The 17,819-nt window shown below is 41.0% G+C and overlaps 1 protein-coding gene across 1 annotated transcript in view; it reads right to left on the bottom strand.

Annotated features, from left to right (window-relative positions):
- The window catches only part of LOC122805627 (ras-related protein Rab-1B), a gene marked incomplete in the record, with an annotated part of 407,618 nt that overhangs the window by 150,291 nt on the left and 239,508 nt on the right, over positions 1–17,819 (bottom strand). The window contains 1 exon segment of the mRNA XM_044075889.1: positions 826–921. Within this exon segment, the coding sequence (XP_043931824.1) occupies positions 826–921 (96 nt within the window).

Here is a 17,819-nt window from a genome sequence, read left to right as displayed (position 1 = left end):
GTAATGCAATTATTAACTTTTACTGACATCGGTAAGGAGCAAGAAATAGTTTCCCCAACAGGGTACTTAGCTTTAGTTGAAGACTTCAGTTCTGAAACTCGAAAACAAAAATTTCAGCTGACCGGCACTTGCGAACTGCTTCTGCTTCGGGCACCACACAGCAAGAAAGACTGATGTAATGGCATCGGCTGCATGTTTTATACCCCTGACGACCTGACGTCATGGAAGAAGGGACAGCAACCGACGCAGGACCCAAGACATTGTTAATCAGGCAGACTGAGGACTACCTGCAAGCAGATAACCCAAATGTAATGACTGCAACAGTGAAACATGAAGAACATCAGCATAAGCCAACCTCCTATGCCCAAAAGCCTGCAAAGGAGTACTCTCTAACATCAGGAAAGCTCTAAAAGGTTTGGTTGCTAGACGTGCCTTTTTAGTCAGCTGAGCTGTCTGTTTGGGTACAATGAAGATGCCTTGATGATTTGGAAGCTGGCCAGTTATATCCTTGGCAGGATAAAAACCTGTACAGGTAAGACTACTGCAACACTGATAAATGATGAACATTTTGCATTCCTGTCAATCATATGTTATTCCCATATGACATCACACCCAAAACACCTGTCCAATCATGCTGGAAATGCCCACACCATTACACTACTGCTGGGAAAGGAGGGGTGGGATTTTTTTTTGGTTAATTTCCGATTAACCCAAGAGTTCCTCCAAAGCTTAAAAAGACCAACATGAAGACGCACTTAAAAGACTGACCACCACCATCACCACGTGCTTTCTATGCACAAATAAAACTAGCAACATTTTACTTACTATCTGCAATTTAATGGTTTTGCCTTCCAATTCAATGGTTCTGATTTTGAAATCAACACCGATTGTGCTGATGTAGCTTTCTGTGTACGTGTCATCCTGCAAGAGAAATATGGGAAGTAAAATCTTCAGCCAAGAAATTATAAAACAAACCCAAAATTCACACAAATTAAAACTTAATTTCAAAAAAGCAAAACTCTGGCAACTTTTTTTTTTTTGGGAGGTGGGGGGGGGGGGGGGTCATAAACTCACATTCCAGCTAACTTTTTTCCAGCAAAAATGAGTGGTGCCCATACAATAATCTTCAAGTCTTAAAACTGTGTGCTCCTTTGTACTTCAAGAACTTTAGGCAGTAACCAGATTACACTGCTTCACTCAAAAGTGCAACAGTTTACCTACTTTATTAGCAATGAATGCATTCCTGGAGTGTGAAAAAAATTGTTAATTAATGACACCGTTTCCCAATAAGAACAATTTCAAGTGGGACAAATAGAAACAGAAATAGTAGGTATGTGAACATTCAAAGTATGGTTATCATTTTACTGTCAATGATTCACTAAACACCAAACTGAGCTCCTTAGTAACTATCTTAAGAGTGATGAATTCTCCACGAAGAAATCAAAGTACACAGGTAAAAACAGTTTAAAGATCTGTTCATGTAACAATTTAACGCAAACGGGATCACTGAGTCTATACATTTTCAACTGCAGCAACAATGCAGCTTTTAAACTGTTACTTTGCTCAGCCGAAGCCCACACAAATACTAATAGGTCATATTACTAAAAAACGGAAATCGAAATCTAAACCAACTATACTGGAAGTAGTGAATATAGTAAGAGATGAAACAACTGGAAAGGAGATCTTTTGAAAAGGGTAGAGGCAAACTACATAGGAAAAAAAACAGGAACTATGGGAACAATACATACAAGGGAGGAAAGAGGGCTAAAAGTCAGGAAGCCTTAAATAAGCTATGTAATGTTTGAGTGAGAAAGATTGGGTAGATTACAAGTGATGTATAATGTTTGCAAATCGGACTGTGTTAGTATAGTATGTGATACAAAATGCTTGCGACTAGGATTGTGTCGGTGAAGTTTGTTTTTATTTATATAAATGTATGAAAGTATGACTGCCTATGTAGTAAGAGTTTAATGAAAAGGTTTCTTGTTCTAAAAAAAAAAAAAAAAAAAAAAAAAGGCAGGAATTGAATAATTTACGTAATACTGCTTAGGTTATATGACATATGGCAATATACGTGAAGTATGATGTTTGTTATTAATACAGTTTGATTACTTTTATATGAATGTAAATTTGCCTATGTCACAAGTGATAATTCAATAAAGGGGTTTTGAAAAAAAGGTCATAAAAATGAAGTGCTGCCTTTCTCTTATGCTTTCTCATGTGGCAGGCCTGGCAAGGTGTACTCTGAATGACGACTTACTGCATCACTGTTAACTAAAAACAGGTGTGCCTGTGTAAGCAGATCAGCATTCTAGAACACTATCCATTCACGCAGCAGTGCTGTCAAGACTCTGGCAGCTGACTCCAAAAGACAAATCAGCAACATATACAGGACAGCCAAAAGGCACCTGCATCCTCTCCTCTACAAGAAAAGTATGGACACCACCAACCAAATGGTGCAGTGACAAGTCATTCATCTGTGTCACCTGGAAACGTATCAAACAGCCAGTGTAGTTTCTTTACAGGTAGAAGGGCGTGGCATAGGGCAACAGAAGACCTGTGGGGCCAGCATAGTGTGAGAGTCCATAACAGAAAATGTACTCTGAAAACCTGTTAAGCTCATTTGAAAGTCTGAAATTTGACCGCATTAGTTTTGATAAAAACCTGCACTGAGCATTTAGGGGGAATGTCAGAGAAGACAAATTTAAAGTAATGTGAGCACTGAAGAGGTGGACAATATGAAGAAAAGTACAGTTTTGTACCTACCATAAATGTAGATGTTAGAGTGTAAACACTGCTGCAGTTATTACACTTGGGTTATCCTGCCGTCAGGCGGTCCCCGCAGTCAGCCAGAGTTCCAAAGTCTTGGTACGGCGTCGGTTGCTGTCGCCTCCTCCCTGACGTCAGTGCGACAGGGGTATACAAGATGCAGCTGACGCCATTTTCTTCAGTTTTTCTTGCCCCAGATGTCAGGTGCCCCCAAATAGGTAGGCAATTCAAATTGCTAGTAAAAAATACAAAAGAAAAGCAAACAACCATTTTTAGTTACCAGCAAATACTCCCCAGAGGTAATAAAGGGTAGATGACCTAGGTAAGTACCAGAAAGTAAGAGGGGAAGGAGGGAGGGTAACCTGGACTGCAGCAGTGTTTACACTCTAACATCTACATTTATGGTAGGTACAAAACTGTACTAGGTTCATCGTGTTACACTGCTGCAGTCATTACACTTGGGTAGAATCCCAAAGCTGAGGAAGGGTGGCTGGTTCTATAAGGCATTAGGGGTGGCTATAAGGCCCTGCAGTACTGCAGTGGCAAAGCCAGCTCTGGATTTAGAGTATAGAGGCAGATGGTAATGCTTGGTGAAGGTATGTACAGAACTCCAAGTTGCTGCTTCCAAAATGCCCTTGGTAGGTCCTCCCCTGAGGTAGGCAGTTGAAGTGGCTGTTGCCCTGGTGGAGTGAGATCTAATGCTGCTAGGAACAGGTTTTCCATGGTATGTGTAGCAAAAACGTATACAATGTCCTATCAATTTTGAAATGGTCTGTTTTGAAATGGCTTTTCCCTGTGCTCCTGCAGCATATGCTTCCAATAATTGCTCAGATTTTCTGAAAGCTTTGGTTTTGTCCAAGTAGAAGCGTAACTGCCTGTGAATGGCCATAGAGTGCAGTAGTCTCTCCCCTTTATTCTGTGGTTTAGGATAAAAAGTTGGCAGGTGATTAGTTTGGTTTAGAGCCACACTGGATACCACCTTTGGCATAAAAGTAGGGTTAGTTCTTAAAGACACCCTGTCCTGGTGGAAAATGAGGAAAGGTTCCACTGCCGTTAGTGCCTGTAATTCTGAAACTCTTCGTGCTGATGTTATTGCCAGGAGCAGAGCAGTTTTCCGAGATATATTTTAATTCTGCTGTGTTGGCTGGCTCAAAAGGAGGTAAAGTTAGCTTCTCCAAAACAAAGTTGAGGCCCCATGTTGGAGTAGGTGCTCTATGGGGCGGTCTTATGTTTTTAGCCCCTCTGAGGTACTGTTTTAACAGAGGATTAGAGAAAATTGGTGGATCCGTGTTGTAATGAGCAGAAATGGCAGAGGCGTGGATCTTGATGGATGAGGAGGAGAGTCCTTTGTCCAGCATCTCAGTTAAGTACTGTAGTATCTGAGGAATGTTTGGGACAAGAGGGTCAAGGCTGTGAGCTTGGTTCCAGGCACAGAATCTCTTCCATTTATCCGAATAGGCTTTCCTGGTACTAGGCCTTCTGGCCTCCAGAATGACATCCATAACAGCTTTGGAGAGGGGCACTGCTTGCTTGACTAAGGAATCTTCCATGCAGCTAGGTTTAAGGTCTTTAGCTGGCTATGTAGTATTTGTTGTGCTGAGTCAGCAGATGTGGGATTTGAGGCAAAATCCAGGGTGGTTCTTGTGCTAAGCTCCTTAAGATTGGGTACCAGTGCTGGCGTGGCCAGTCTGGTGCAATCAGGATCTTTGGCTCTTCCTGCCTGGCTTTTATGAGTACCTTTGGCAGGAGAGGCAGTGGTGGGAAAGCATATACTTGTAGATTCTCCCAGCTGAATGAGAGGGCATCCACTTTCCATGCTAATGGATGGTAACTCCTTGTGCAGAATATTTGTAGATGGCAGTTTATAGGGGATGCAAACAGATCTATGTCCGGGCTCCACCATTTCTGTGTTATCATTCTGAATATTTGTGGATTCAACTCCCATTCGTGGGGATCCATGATGTTTCTGCTTAAGTCATCTGCCAGTGTGTGTTTGTCTCCTGGCAGGAATTGTGCTTGCAGATTAACTTGAAGGGGTATAGCTGTGTTCCACAAGGTCATAGCTTGTCTGCATAGGGGGTAGGAGTGAGTGCCTCCTTGCTTGTTTATATACCACATAACTGTGGTGTTGCCTGTCTTTAGTAAGTTGTCCTGGATGCAGCAGGTCCTTGAAAGCTATAAGCGCATTTTGTACAGCTAGCATCGTTTTGACTGATGTGAAGATGCCTTTGTTCTGCAGGCCACGTGCCCTGAATACATTTGCCTGCCATGTGTGCTCCCCAGACGTAATCCGATGCATCTGTTGTCAGTGTTTGCCTGGCTGTGGGTTGTGTAAAAGGCTGTCCCGTGTTGAGGTGACAAGCTTGAGCCCACCATTGAAACTCCTGATGAAGGCAAGGGATTAGTGGTATAACTGTTTCCAAACTTTGACAGTGTTGAGACCACACATTCTTTAGGTACCATTGTAGTTTCCTCATATGCAGTCTGGCATATGGAATTAGTAGTATGCAAGATGCCATGTAACCCAAGGCCTGCAGAATTTTTCTTGCAGGGAGTTGGGTCTTCATTGCCAGAATTTAAAGTATTGAGTCAGTTGTTCTTGTTAGTCTGGCATGAGATTAGCCATCTGGGTCGTCGTGTTCAAGCTGCCACCCAGGAATATAATCTCTTGTGAGGGCACTAGTTTTGAATTCTTTTTGTTTACTGTGTACCCCAGGCAACTTAACTTTTTTACAAACACCAGATGCTTTAGAAGAATGTCCTTGCTCTCTGCTTGAATCAGGCAGTCGTCCAGGTACGGATAAATTTGAATTCCTTTCTGTCTGCAAAATGCAATTACTGGTGCCAGGCACTTTGTGAAGACCCTGGGCACAGTAGATAAGCCAAAGGGCAGTGCAGAGAATTGGTAGTGCATTGAACCCGCTATGAATCTGAGGTATCTTCTGCAGTTTTGTCTGATAGGGACATGCAGGTATGCCTCTGAGGTCCAAAGTCACGAGCCAAGCTTCCTTGCCCAGCATGGGAAGAAGCTGCTGTAATGTCAACATTTTGAATTTCGGAACATCCAGGTAAGTGTTTAGAGATGAAAGATCCAGAATGGGCTTCCAGGCTTTGTCCTTTCTGGATACCAAAAAGAGTCTAGAGCAAAATCCTTGTCCTTGCTCCTGTGATGGTACCCTTTTGAATAGCTCTCATATCCACGAGTGCTGCAATTTGTTTTTGAGCCTCTGCCCATTGATTTGGTGGCAGGTTTGGCATTCCCTTTAACCTTGTAACCAATAGATACGGACTGCAGAAACACAAGCCACTCGACCAACGTGAAGTGAAATAAAAAAATTTAATTCAATAAAAGTTAAGTGCTTTCAACTGCACCAACACAGTCTTCTTCAGAACACCTTATAACATCAAAAATCACATTTTATACTGTCATAACTTCACAGAATTAAAAAACCCGCCAAAACCCTTAAAGCAGCAATGTATATAACCTAAAAATACTACTAAAATATGTAATATATTTAATAATATGTAAAGTGCTTAAGTGCTATACAAAAGTTTATGTACTTTGAATAAACATGAATTAGATATATAACAAGAAACATAAAAAACATAAAAAACTGCACATGTAATTATATATATATATAAATATCATAATTGATCAAGTGCATAAAAATTTTTTAAAAGAAACTAATTAAATACTAAAAATGGCTTAATGCTAATGTGGTCATTGATGCCAAGAATCCTAGTGGCATCAGTATGAATCTGACATTTACTTTCACATAAGGCTAATAGCATTTTCCAGTTACCTCCCCTCGAGGAACTGTGAACTTGGTCAATAATGGTAAATAGAAATTTATGATCACTACCTTTCTCAAGGATGTGTCTATATAATGCGTTGTTACTGTCCTGCTTCTGTATTTTATAATAATGTTCATATATGCGTTTTTTAAGAGAACGCTCTGTTTTTCCTATACAGTATGCAGAGCAGGACTTACATGTAGCTAAATATACCACTTGCTTTGTATTACAATTACCTTTCCTACTCTTAATAATAGTATTATTGATATCTTTGAGTTGGATAGTGATATCTTCATTAATGTATCTACACTGGTTGCAAGACCCACATTTGCGGGTACCACTGTGTGTGGTGACCTCTACTTGACCATTGTTGGTTTTTTCTAATAATCTTTTCAAGTTGGGAGCAGTCTTGTAAACACATTTGGGAAGTAGGTCCCAATTCTGTCCCATATTGTGTTCCAAAAATACATCCCAATGTCTTAGTATCTCCTTAATGAGATACACTGAAGGTGTATATGTTAAGACACAAACTCTACCAATAGATTGGGGCCTATTTGCAACCCGTCCCTGCCTATTATCTATATTACATTGATCCGGTTGTCCCAATAATGGACAATATTTGTTTCCCCATTCCTTCGTTACATATTCAGTAATGTCCTTAAACATGTATTCAGGATATGCACGTTTTTGGAAAAGATTATAAATATTCATTATTTCCTTCTCAAACATCTCGAAAGTTGATGTCATCCTAGCGGCTCTTATACATTGCCCTTTAACCACATTACGGAAAGTGTGAGGTGGATGGTTGCTAGTGTAATGTATGCAATCATTTGAAAATGTTGGCTTCCGTAGGCTACTAGTAGAAAATCCATCCTGCTTGTGACTAATCAACACATCTAAAAAGGAAATCTGTTGTGCCTTAAAATCATGTGTAAACTTAAGGAATGTTGTAGACTCATTTAAGAAGTTCATAAACTCATCAATCTGTGGATGCCTTCCATAATATAAAAATATCCAGATATCTCACATAAAATTCTATATCTTCGTAATATGTACTAGTAAACTAGGATTCCTGGCATCAATGACCACATTAGCATTAAGCCATTTTTAGTATTTAATTAGTTTCTTTTAAAAAAATTTTATGCACTTGATCAATTATGATATTTATATATATATAATTACATGTGCAGTTTTTTATGTTTTTTATGTTTCTTGTTATATATCTGATTCATGTTTATTCAAAGTACATAAACTTTTGTATAGCACTTAAGCACTTTACATATTATTAAATACATTACATATTTTAGTAGTATTTTTAGGTTATATACATTGCTGCTTTAAGGGTTTTGGCGGGTTTTTTTAATTCTGTGAAGTTATGACAGTATAAAATGTGATTTTTGATACTATAAGGTGTTCTGAAGAAGACTGTGTTGGTGCAGTTGAAAGCGCTTAACTTTTATTGAATTAAATTGTTTTATTTCACTTCACGTTGGTCGAGTGGCTTGTGTTTCTGCAGTCCGTATCTATTGGTTACATTGTTGGAGTTCTTTCTTGTGGGTGCATTCCTTTTAACCTTGAAATTCGAAGAACTGGACGAAACAACTATCAACCAACACCAAATGGCTGTAAACCAAAATAACCACTGCTCGAACCAGGAGGATACTTCAAACTGTTTATTCACCAAACACAAACGATAGTAGCAAGAAAAAATTTCATTTTTTACATTTTTACTTATTATATTCATTATATTTATATATTCATATGACATCTACTTCAATTTTATACATTTATATCTGTATAACATCACAATTTTTATATTATACATCTCATACATTTCATTTATATACACTTTCATATAAATGTCATCTCCATTTGTTCTCGTCTATGCTTGTTGTCATGTTTATTAGTTACAGTTTCAGATATCAACAAACATATACATACACTTACCATTATCACATCATTCACCTATATTACAATATTTATTACAATATTTATTACAATATGCATTCATAATATTCATTATATATTCTATATACATTCATTTTAACAATTTCTAATCAACTTCATATTTCAAATCTAATCAAATTTTATGTGCAAAAAGTATATATTATGTATATTGTGTGTATATATAAATATTTTACACTACTTTTAATGTTTCAATGAATAAGTGGTGCTCAACTCTAACTATTTTAACCATTATTACTTATTTTACTTTATTTTTACTTAATATAAAACATTGTGGTGCATTTAGCAATGTAATTAAAGTATATTAAGTAATTAAAGTATATTAAGTGATTTTTTGGCGCCAACATCGCTGTATAGGAATGCATTTCTCATATTCTCTTGGTTCTGATGAAATCTGCCGTTTAAGCAGATGAAAGCGCTTAACCGACTCAACTGATTTTTGGATTTATATGTATTTTCTTGCTACTATCGTTTGTGTTTGGTGAATAAACAGTTTGAAGTATCCTCCTGGTTCGAGCAGCGGTTATTTTGGTTTACAGCCATTTGGTGTTGGTTGATAGTTGGTTCCTTTTAACCTTGACAGAGTGGGAAAGTGGAACCTGTAACCTTGAAATACAATGTTGAGAACCCATTTGTCTTTGGTGATTATTTGCCAGTTGTGGTAGAAGAGTGCCAGTTTTCCTCCCAATGGGGCTGCCAAGAAGGATTTGTTTGGCAGCTGTAGTGGGGAGTCATTGGAGCTGTTTTTTATATGGTTGGGGCCTGTCTTCCCCTTCTTTCTGGCCTGATGCAACCCATTGTCGAGGCCTGTAAGTACCTTGCGTTTGACCTCTACCTCTTGGACATCTGTATCTTCCCCTTTGAGGTCTGTCTGTAATTGGAAAGGACAGATTCTTAGTTGGCCAGTTTCTGCTAAATCTAGGAGGCTAAACCTGTAAGAAATCCTTCACCATTTGCATAGATTTTGCCTTATCCTCCATTTTCTTTAATACCTCTTCTGCCTTAACTCAAAATAACACATCCTGCTGCAAAGGTGCATCCAATAATTTTGCTTTAACATGATCTGGTAATGTATGTTCTTTTAACCAAGCATGTCTTCTAATGACAGAGCCTGTAACCGCTGCTCTGCAGGAGGCCTCTAGAGAATCAAAACCACATTGCAAAGTATGCTTTCCCACTTGTTCAGCTGCATGCAATAAATCCTGCATTTCTTTAAAATTAGGAGGATCTGATTCTGGAAGCATTTTTTGTTTTAACTGAGACAGTAAAAATTGCTGATATTTTAGCATATGAAACTGGCAATTTAAGGCTCTCATTGCTAAAGTTGCAGACGTATATACTTTCTTTCCCCATCTGTCTAATGCTCTGGAATCTCTGTCAGAGGGAACTGGATTCTTGGCTGATGAGGCCTTAACTCCTTTGGGTCCCTGAGAAATAGTTTCAGGGTCAGCTACAGGGCTTTTATACAGAAATTTATGTGAGTCAGGGACTCTGTAGTATCTGTCAGGTTTAACAGGGGCTGGAGGTAAGGAATCAGGATTTAAGCTGGATTCAGTATACACATCATCCACAATATCTAACACTGGCGGAATAACAAGGGGTCTGTGTTGAGGTAATAAAAGGAAGTCTCTGAGCCTTTTCTTGGATTCTGAATAATCCTGGCCTTCCCAGTGGAAATGCTCCCTCATGGTATGTATGGTTTCCCCAAAGGAGTAGTCCTCAGGCGGTGAGGCTGATGGAATTGATTCCTCAGCATCAGAATCCTCATAAGGGGGTATAAAGTATCCTAGGTCTGAGGATAAATCAGAATAGATGGACACCTGGTCGGATGAGTCATACTCTGCATCCTGTCTAGGCCTTTTATCAGGAGGGGGATGGGACCCTCCTGATCAGAGTGATTAGGTCTTCGGCCATTTTGAGCATTTGTTTCTTAGGCATGGAGGCCTGTCCTGGAGAAAGCTGCATTTGTTTCTTTGGCTTTAAAGAAGGCTTAGACTTAGCTGAGGGTTTAATGCTTAACTGAGTAGGTCTGAAAATACCCTCTGTAGCTGTGGGTTGCTCAGCTACTCTGGATCCCTCAAAGGTTAGTCTCGGTAGGCTGAAGAACTTGTGCGTCCAAAGGCACAGCCATCGCCACGTGGGAGTCAGAGGCGGCTTGAGGTTCTACAGAAGCGGTCGTCAGGGGCTGCAAAGGCACCTCGCTGAAAACAGGAGAACCGGCGACTGGCCTAGAAGAGGCTTCGTCAGTTTTGGGCCTCGGATGCCTATCCTTGTCTTTGCGTTTTTTGTGTATACCGGTCGTCGGAAGTTCCAACAGCATGGTATAATTGAATTTTCTACCAAAATAATGTCAGGCAAAATCAAACTGACGTTTAATAGTGCGCTTGTTAAACCTAGCACAAAACAGACAACCAGTGACGCCGTGGTCAGGGCTTAGGCATGGGATACAATAGGAATGGAAATCTTTATGAGGTATTTGCTTCCCACAAGAAATACAGTTAACTTTTACTGACATTGATCTGAGGCAAGAAAAAAAGTTTCCCCAACGGGGTACTTAGCTTTGTAGAAGACTTTGGTTCTGGATTCGAAATGAAAATCTCAGGAGACGGCCGACTGGTACTTGCGAACTGCTTTTGCTTCGGGCACCGCGCGGCAAGAAAGACTGCATCTTATATACCCCTGTCGCACTGACGTCAGGGAGGAGGCAACAGCAACCGACGCTGGACCAAGACTTTGGAACTCTGACCGACTGCGGGACCGCTTGACGGCAGGATAACCCAAGTGTAATGACTGCAGCAGTGTAACACGATGAACATCTAGAATGGTATACGGGTATGGATGTTGAAGAAAAATTAATCGCAGAGGATACAGAGAAGGAAAATACAACAAAGACTAAATGGAAATAATGTACAAGGAAGGAGAATGAGGAGGAATAGGAGCCTACAATCCATTATGGAATTAGACGAAGGAATGTGCACCATTAGGATCATGTCAAAAGTAGAAAAAGAGGTACTACATTGTGCCTGACTGCCAGGAAAGATTGGATTAGCAAGCGAGACAAACATTTTACACTGCAGTTTACACTCAAAGCTTAAAGTCAAAAGGAGCTGTGATACAGAATCACAATTCCCTACACATACTAAGGCCTTGCCAAGTTTAATTCTGCTGTCATAGTAAGGCCTTGCAGAGTTGAATTCTGGTGACTGCCAAAAAAGCAAACACTGGGAAAAAAATTCTAAACCAACTGTATTCAAATTACTGAACATTCTAACAGAGATAAAAAAAAGTGGGATCTTTAGAAAAGAACAGGAGCAAATTAAATAGAAAAAATAGAAATTGTGGGAACAAAACACACATTTTTTGAGGAGAAATGAGGTTTGAGAGAAGGCAAGAATTGAATAGTTTATGTAATGTTGGAATGATGACAATTGTGCAAAAGAATGTGAGAATTATAATGTTTGTAATTGGAAATATGTTAATATGGTTTGTTTTCTTTTATATAAATGTATGTTTGCCTATGCCTTAAGTGATAATTTAATAAAGGTGTAAAAAAAATCCATTGAAGCACTCGTGGCATTTAAACTAGAGGAACCATGGAAATGTTGCCATCAAACCCAGCATTCTCATGGCTGCTGAAGTTGTTGAGCTCTGTTACTGCAACGGCCATCTTACAGCAGCTTGCAAAGGGGAATTCATTCTAGTGGAAGGCTTCTAGCATTGGACTGTATGTGGGCAACACTGTATAAACAAGCAAAGACTGCGAGGGCTACTGCTTTAGACTAATTCCAAAGGACAGGCATAACTCCAGCATACACTTTCCTAATCTCTCCTTTTTAGGCAGCAGCTATAGGCCAGCTATCTAGGTAAAAGATGATGTGAATTCCCAACAGATCATAGGCAAGTATTACGCCAACTGCTGTTATGGGGCCATTTTAAGCCTAACCAGTTTCCACTCAGTGGTGAAGATCAAACCCTGCAGCGGATGTCTAAGATAACACCTTAATAGCATAGCAAATTAAAACAGTACAGTTATGTGCACTTACCATAAATGTAGATGTTAGAGTGTATTCACTGTTGCAGTCATTACATTTGGGTTATCTGCTTGCAGGAAACCCACAGTCGGCCTGATTAACAAAGTATTGGGTCCTGCGTCAGTTGCTGTCCCTTCTTCCATGACGTCAGGTCGTCAGGGGTATAAAACAAGCAGCCGACGCCATTACATCAGTTTTTCTTGCCCCAGATGTCAGGTGCCCCCCTAATGGGAAGCAATCAAATCTATAAATTGAAGGATATACCTCCAATAAAAAAGCAAATACACCAAAAAGCTTTTAGAGCATAGTAAGTGAGAGTAGAGGTATAGCCAAAAGAAGAAGGTGGCTGGAGGGAGGGTAACCAGGACTGCAACAGTGAATACACTCTAACATCTACATTTATGGTAAGTGTACACAACTGTAGTATGTTCTTCGTGTTTCAATGTTGCAGTCATTACATTTGGGTAGATTCCCAAAGCTAAGGTTGGGAGGAGGAATTTAAATAGAATTAGGACCAGCTATAAGGCCCTGCAAGACTGCAGTGGCAAGACCAGCTCTGGATTTAGAGAAAATTGGCAAATGATCATGCTTGGTGAAAGTATGTACAGAACTCCAGGTAGCGGCTTCTAGGATGTTCCTAGTAGGGACGCTCCTGAGAAAGGCTGTAGAGGTAGATGCAGCCCTGGTTGAATGGGGTCTGATGCTCTGTGGGATAGGTTTTCCATGGTGCTTATAGCAGAAATGAATGCTGTGGCCTATCCATTTAGAAATGGTTTGTTTTGAAATAGCTTTCCCCTCTGTCCCTGCAGCAAATGCCATCAGCAGTTGTTCAGATTTCCTTTGAGGTCAAGTCCTGTCAAAGTAGAATCTAAGCTGTCTGTGCACATCTAGAGTGCAGTATTCGTTCCCCTTTGTTCTGTGGGTTAGGAAAGAAGGTAGGCAAATAAATGGACTGATTAAGAGCCACACTGGAAACCACCTTGGGCATGAAGGAGGGATTGGTTCTGAGGGACACCCTGTCTGCATGAAAGATGATTAAAGGTTCCACTGCCATAAGGGCCTGTAATTCAGATATCGTTCTTGCAGAAGTGATCACTAAAAGAAAAGTGGTTTTCCAGGAAAGACATTTTAAATCTGCAGTAGCAGCTGGCTCGAAAGGAGGAAGAGTGAGTTTCTCCAAGACAAAATTAAGGTCCCAGGCTGGAGTTGGAGCTCTCCTTGAAGGCCTTAAAATTTTGGCCTCTCTGAAGGACTGCTTGAGCAGTAGGGGTGAGAGAAGAGTGGAGGCTCGGTACTATAATGAGCTAAAATGGCTGAAGCATGAATTTTGATGGAGGAAAAAACAAAAACAGGTCCTTAATGAAGCATCTCAGTCAAGTATTGTAGAATCTGAGGTAAATTGGGCACTGCTGCGTTCATTCCTTGAGATTGGTTCCAGGCATAGAAACTTTTCCATTTTGCAGCATAAGATTTTCTAGTACTAGGCCTCCTTGCCTCTAAAAGGATATCCATCACTGATTTACTGAGGTATGGTAAAGGCAATATTATGTAACTAGCCAGGCTGCTAGGTTCAGGGTTTGCAGCTGAGGGTGCAGAATCTGGTTGTCCTGCTGAGACAAGGAAGGAGTCTGAGGCAGGTGCATGGAGCCAAGCGTGACACACTGTGAAAGAGTGGGTACCAGTGTTGGCGAGGCTAGTCTGGTGCCATTAAAATAGTCCTTGGGCTGTCCTGTTTGAACTTTAGTAGTACCTTGGAGAGCAGAGGCAGAGGAGGAAAGGCATAAACTGATAGGTTTTTCCAGCTGAAGGATAGAGCATCCACTTTCCAAGCTAGCTTGTGGGGAATCCTTGTGCAAAATTTGTCCAGTTGATGGTTCTGGGGGGAAGCAAACAGGTCTATATCTGGCATCCCCCCATTTGCTTGTCAACATGTTTCAGTTTAAACTCGTGTGGGTCCATGAGGTTTCTGCTTTGTCTGCCAGTGTATTTAGTTTTCCTGGCAGGAATTGAGCCTGTAGATTCACTCGGTAGCTCAAGGCTGTGTTTCACAATGTCATGGCTAGTCTACAGAGGGGGTAAGAATGTTTACCCCCCTGCTTATGTACCACACAACAGTGGTGTTGTCTGTCTTTACCATTATTTGTCCTGGAAGAATGTGGTCCTTGAAGGCTGTCAGAGCATTCTGTACAGCTAACATTTCCTTTTGATTTATGTGCAGGTGCATTTGACTTGGGTTGCATTTGCACTGAATGCACTTCCCTGCCAGGTGAGCCCCCCATGCATAGTTTGATGCGTCTGTTAAGATCTGACCGGCAGGGAGTAATGTGAATGGAAATCCCCTGTTTTGGTGGCAGGCCTCTGCCCAACCAAAGGAACTCTAGGCGTAGGCAAGGTATGATAGGGATCCTTGCCTTCTAGATCCTGTGAATGTTGACACCATAGGCTTTTGAGATACCATTGTAGTTTCCTCATATGCAGTCTTGCATATGGAATTAGAAGAATGCAGGAGGCCATGAACCCCAAAGGCCTGCAGTATTTGCCTTGCAGATAGCTGGGTTTTTGTAGCCACTCGTTTGAAGTAAGTTTTCAAATTAATCCGTTTCGCTGGCATGAGGAAAGCCATCTGGGAAGTTGTATTCAAGCTTGCTCCCAGGAATATAATTTGTTGACAGGGTACCAGGTGGGATTTCTTTTCGTTTATGGTGAACCTCAGACAAGTCAGTACCCTCTGAACAAAGGCCAGATGATTCAAAAGAATGTCCTTGCTTTCTGCCTGAATTAGACAATAGTCCAGGTATGGGTATATTTGAATATTTCTTTGCCTGCAAAATGCAATGACTGGAGCTTGGCACTTTGTGAATACCCTGGGTGCAGTAGATAAGCCAAAGGGTAGTGCAGAGAACTGATAGTGCATGTAGCCTGCTTTGAAGCATAGGTATCTTCTGCAAGACTCCCTGATAGGGATGTGCAAGTATGCTTCTTTTAAAGTCTAATGTTGCCAACCATGCATCCTTGCCTAGCATAGGAAGCAGCTAAAGAAGAGTCAGCATTTTTAATTTTGGAATCACCAGAAAGGTGTTTAGAATAGAAAGGTCCAGGATAGGGTGCCATGTATTTCCTCTTCTGGTACCAACTGAATAGCCCTCATGTTTGACAGAGAGAGTACTTGATTTTGGGCCTCTGCCCACTGATTTGGGGGTAGATCTGGCCACCCGCTTGGTGTTGGTAACGTGTGGAAATTAAACCTGTATCCTTGGGACACTATTTAAAACCCACTTGTCCTGGGTAACGAGTTCCCAGTTTTTGGCCTGCAGACCAATCTTTCCGCCTAAAGGAGCATTCAGGTGGGAAGTGCTTGGAAGTTTTAAAAGCAAGTCATGGAGACAGTTTTCCATAGGGGGGAGTCTTACTACTCCCAGGTTTGGGTGCAGAAACCCCCCATGCCTAGTCTTGTGTGTCCCTTGGGACGGAGACCTGGGGTTTCTGCTGTGTCTGGGTTTGGCTTAAGACCGGGAAGGGGCTGGAAAGGACCAATTTTTAGAGGGCCAGTCCCTACTAAATCTAGGTGGCTGAACTTGTAAGAAATCTTTAAGAGTTTGCATAGATTTAGCTTTATCTTCCATCTTTTTAAGAACTTCCTCAGCCTTGTTACCAAACAGGCAGTCCTGATTTAAGGGAACATCCAGCAATTTAGCTTTAACATAAGGTTTTTAAGAACTTCCTCAGCCTTGTTACCAAACAGGTAGTCCTGATTTAAGGGAACATCCAGCAATTTAGCTTTAACATAAGGCAATCCTTGCTCCTTAAGCCAAGCATGACTTCTGAGCACAGACCCAGTAACAGCAGCCCTGCAAGAGGCCTCTAATGAATCAAACCCACATTGCAAAGTATGTTTTCCAACCTGTTCAGCAGAATGCATTAAATCCTGTAATTCTTTATTTTCAGCACAGTCAGGAAGTAACCTGATTTTCTGTTTAAGCAATCCAATAAACATAACTTAATGAAACTGGCAGTTTAAAGCCCTAATGGCCAAGGTTGCAGAAGTGTAAACTTTCTTACCCCATCTATCCAGCGCCCTGGAGTCTCTATCAAATGGGTAGGATTTTTAGCAGAAGAAGCCTTAATGCCCTTGGGTCAAAGTGAAATAGTCTCTGGATCCGCAACAGGATTTTTAAAAAGGAACTTGTGAGAATCAGGAACCCTGTAATATCTGTCAAGTTTTCTGGGAGCAGGAGGCAAAGAATCAGGGGCCAAACTAGATTCTGAAAAGGCATCAACAATGTCTAGTACAGGAAATATAGCTAAAGGCCTATGCTGAGGCAGGAGTAAGAAATCCATAAGCCTCTTTTTTGAATCAGAAAAATCCTGGTTTTCCCAGTGGAAATGCTCCCTTAGAGTATTGTTAAGGTCTCACCAAAAGAAAAATCCTATGGAGAGGAAGCAGAGGGGAACAGAGTCATCTGCATCACATAGATACGGGCAAATCCAGATCAGAAGAATCAGAAAAATCAGAATCCTGTTCAGAAGATTCATAACTTCAGTCCTAGGTCTCTTAGAAGGGGGAGGTTGGCTTCCCCTGATTAGAGTTACAAGATCTTCAGCCATTCTTATTTGTGTTTTTAGGCACAGAGGCCCGAGCATGCGGCCTGGGTGTCGGTTTCTTAGGCATGGATCGAGATTTTGGTCTAAATAAAGGAGGCATTGGTTTAATATGCAAGTCCGTAGGCCTGAATACACCCTCAGAAGCCGGTGCCTGCACAGCGGCTCCGGACTCATCTACGGTAGAGAAATCCGCAGGTTCCATAGTTGAAGTATCTCGCGGCATACCGGACTCTGAACGGGTCTCAGTAGAGACCTGCAAGTCAGATGTAGCAGGTATCAGGGGCTGTGAAAGCGCCTCACTGAGTACTGGCGACTGGCTTAGAAGCATCGTCGGCAGCTTTGGACCTCGGTGGCCTGTCTTTTTCTTTGCGTTTTTTTTGAATCCCGGTAATCTGTTGGCTAACAGACGACATTTCTGGATAATTAAACAGAGAACCAAAATATTTAGAAGCGAAAATATATCGACGACAGATAGTGCACGGATTAAATAAAGCACAAAACCGACAGCTAGGTATGTCGTGGTCAGGGCTTAGGCAGGGAATACAGTACAAATGAAAATCTTTGCGAGGTATCTGCTTTCCACAAGTAATGCACTTATTAACTTCTACTGACATCAGAAAGGAGAAAGAAAACGTTTCCCCAATGGGGTACATAGCT

Source organism: Protopterus annectens, chromosome 6.part1 (assembly GCF_019279795.1).
Source record: "Protopterus annectens isolate FY-2018-M chromosome 6.part1, PAN1.0, whole genome shotgun sequence".
In the NCBI taxonomy this organism is placed as follows: domain Eukaryota; kingdom Metazoa; phylum Chordata; order Ceratodontiformes; family Protopteridae; genus Protopterus; species Protopterus annectens.
Note: the sequence above shows the minus strand (reverse complement) of the source record. Positions and strands in the feature narration are given on the sequence as shown.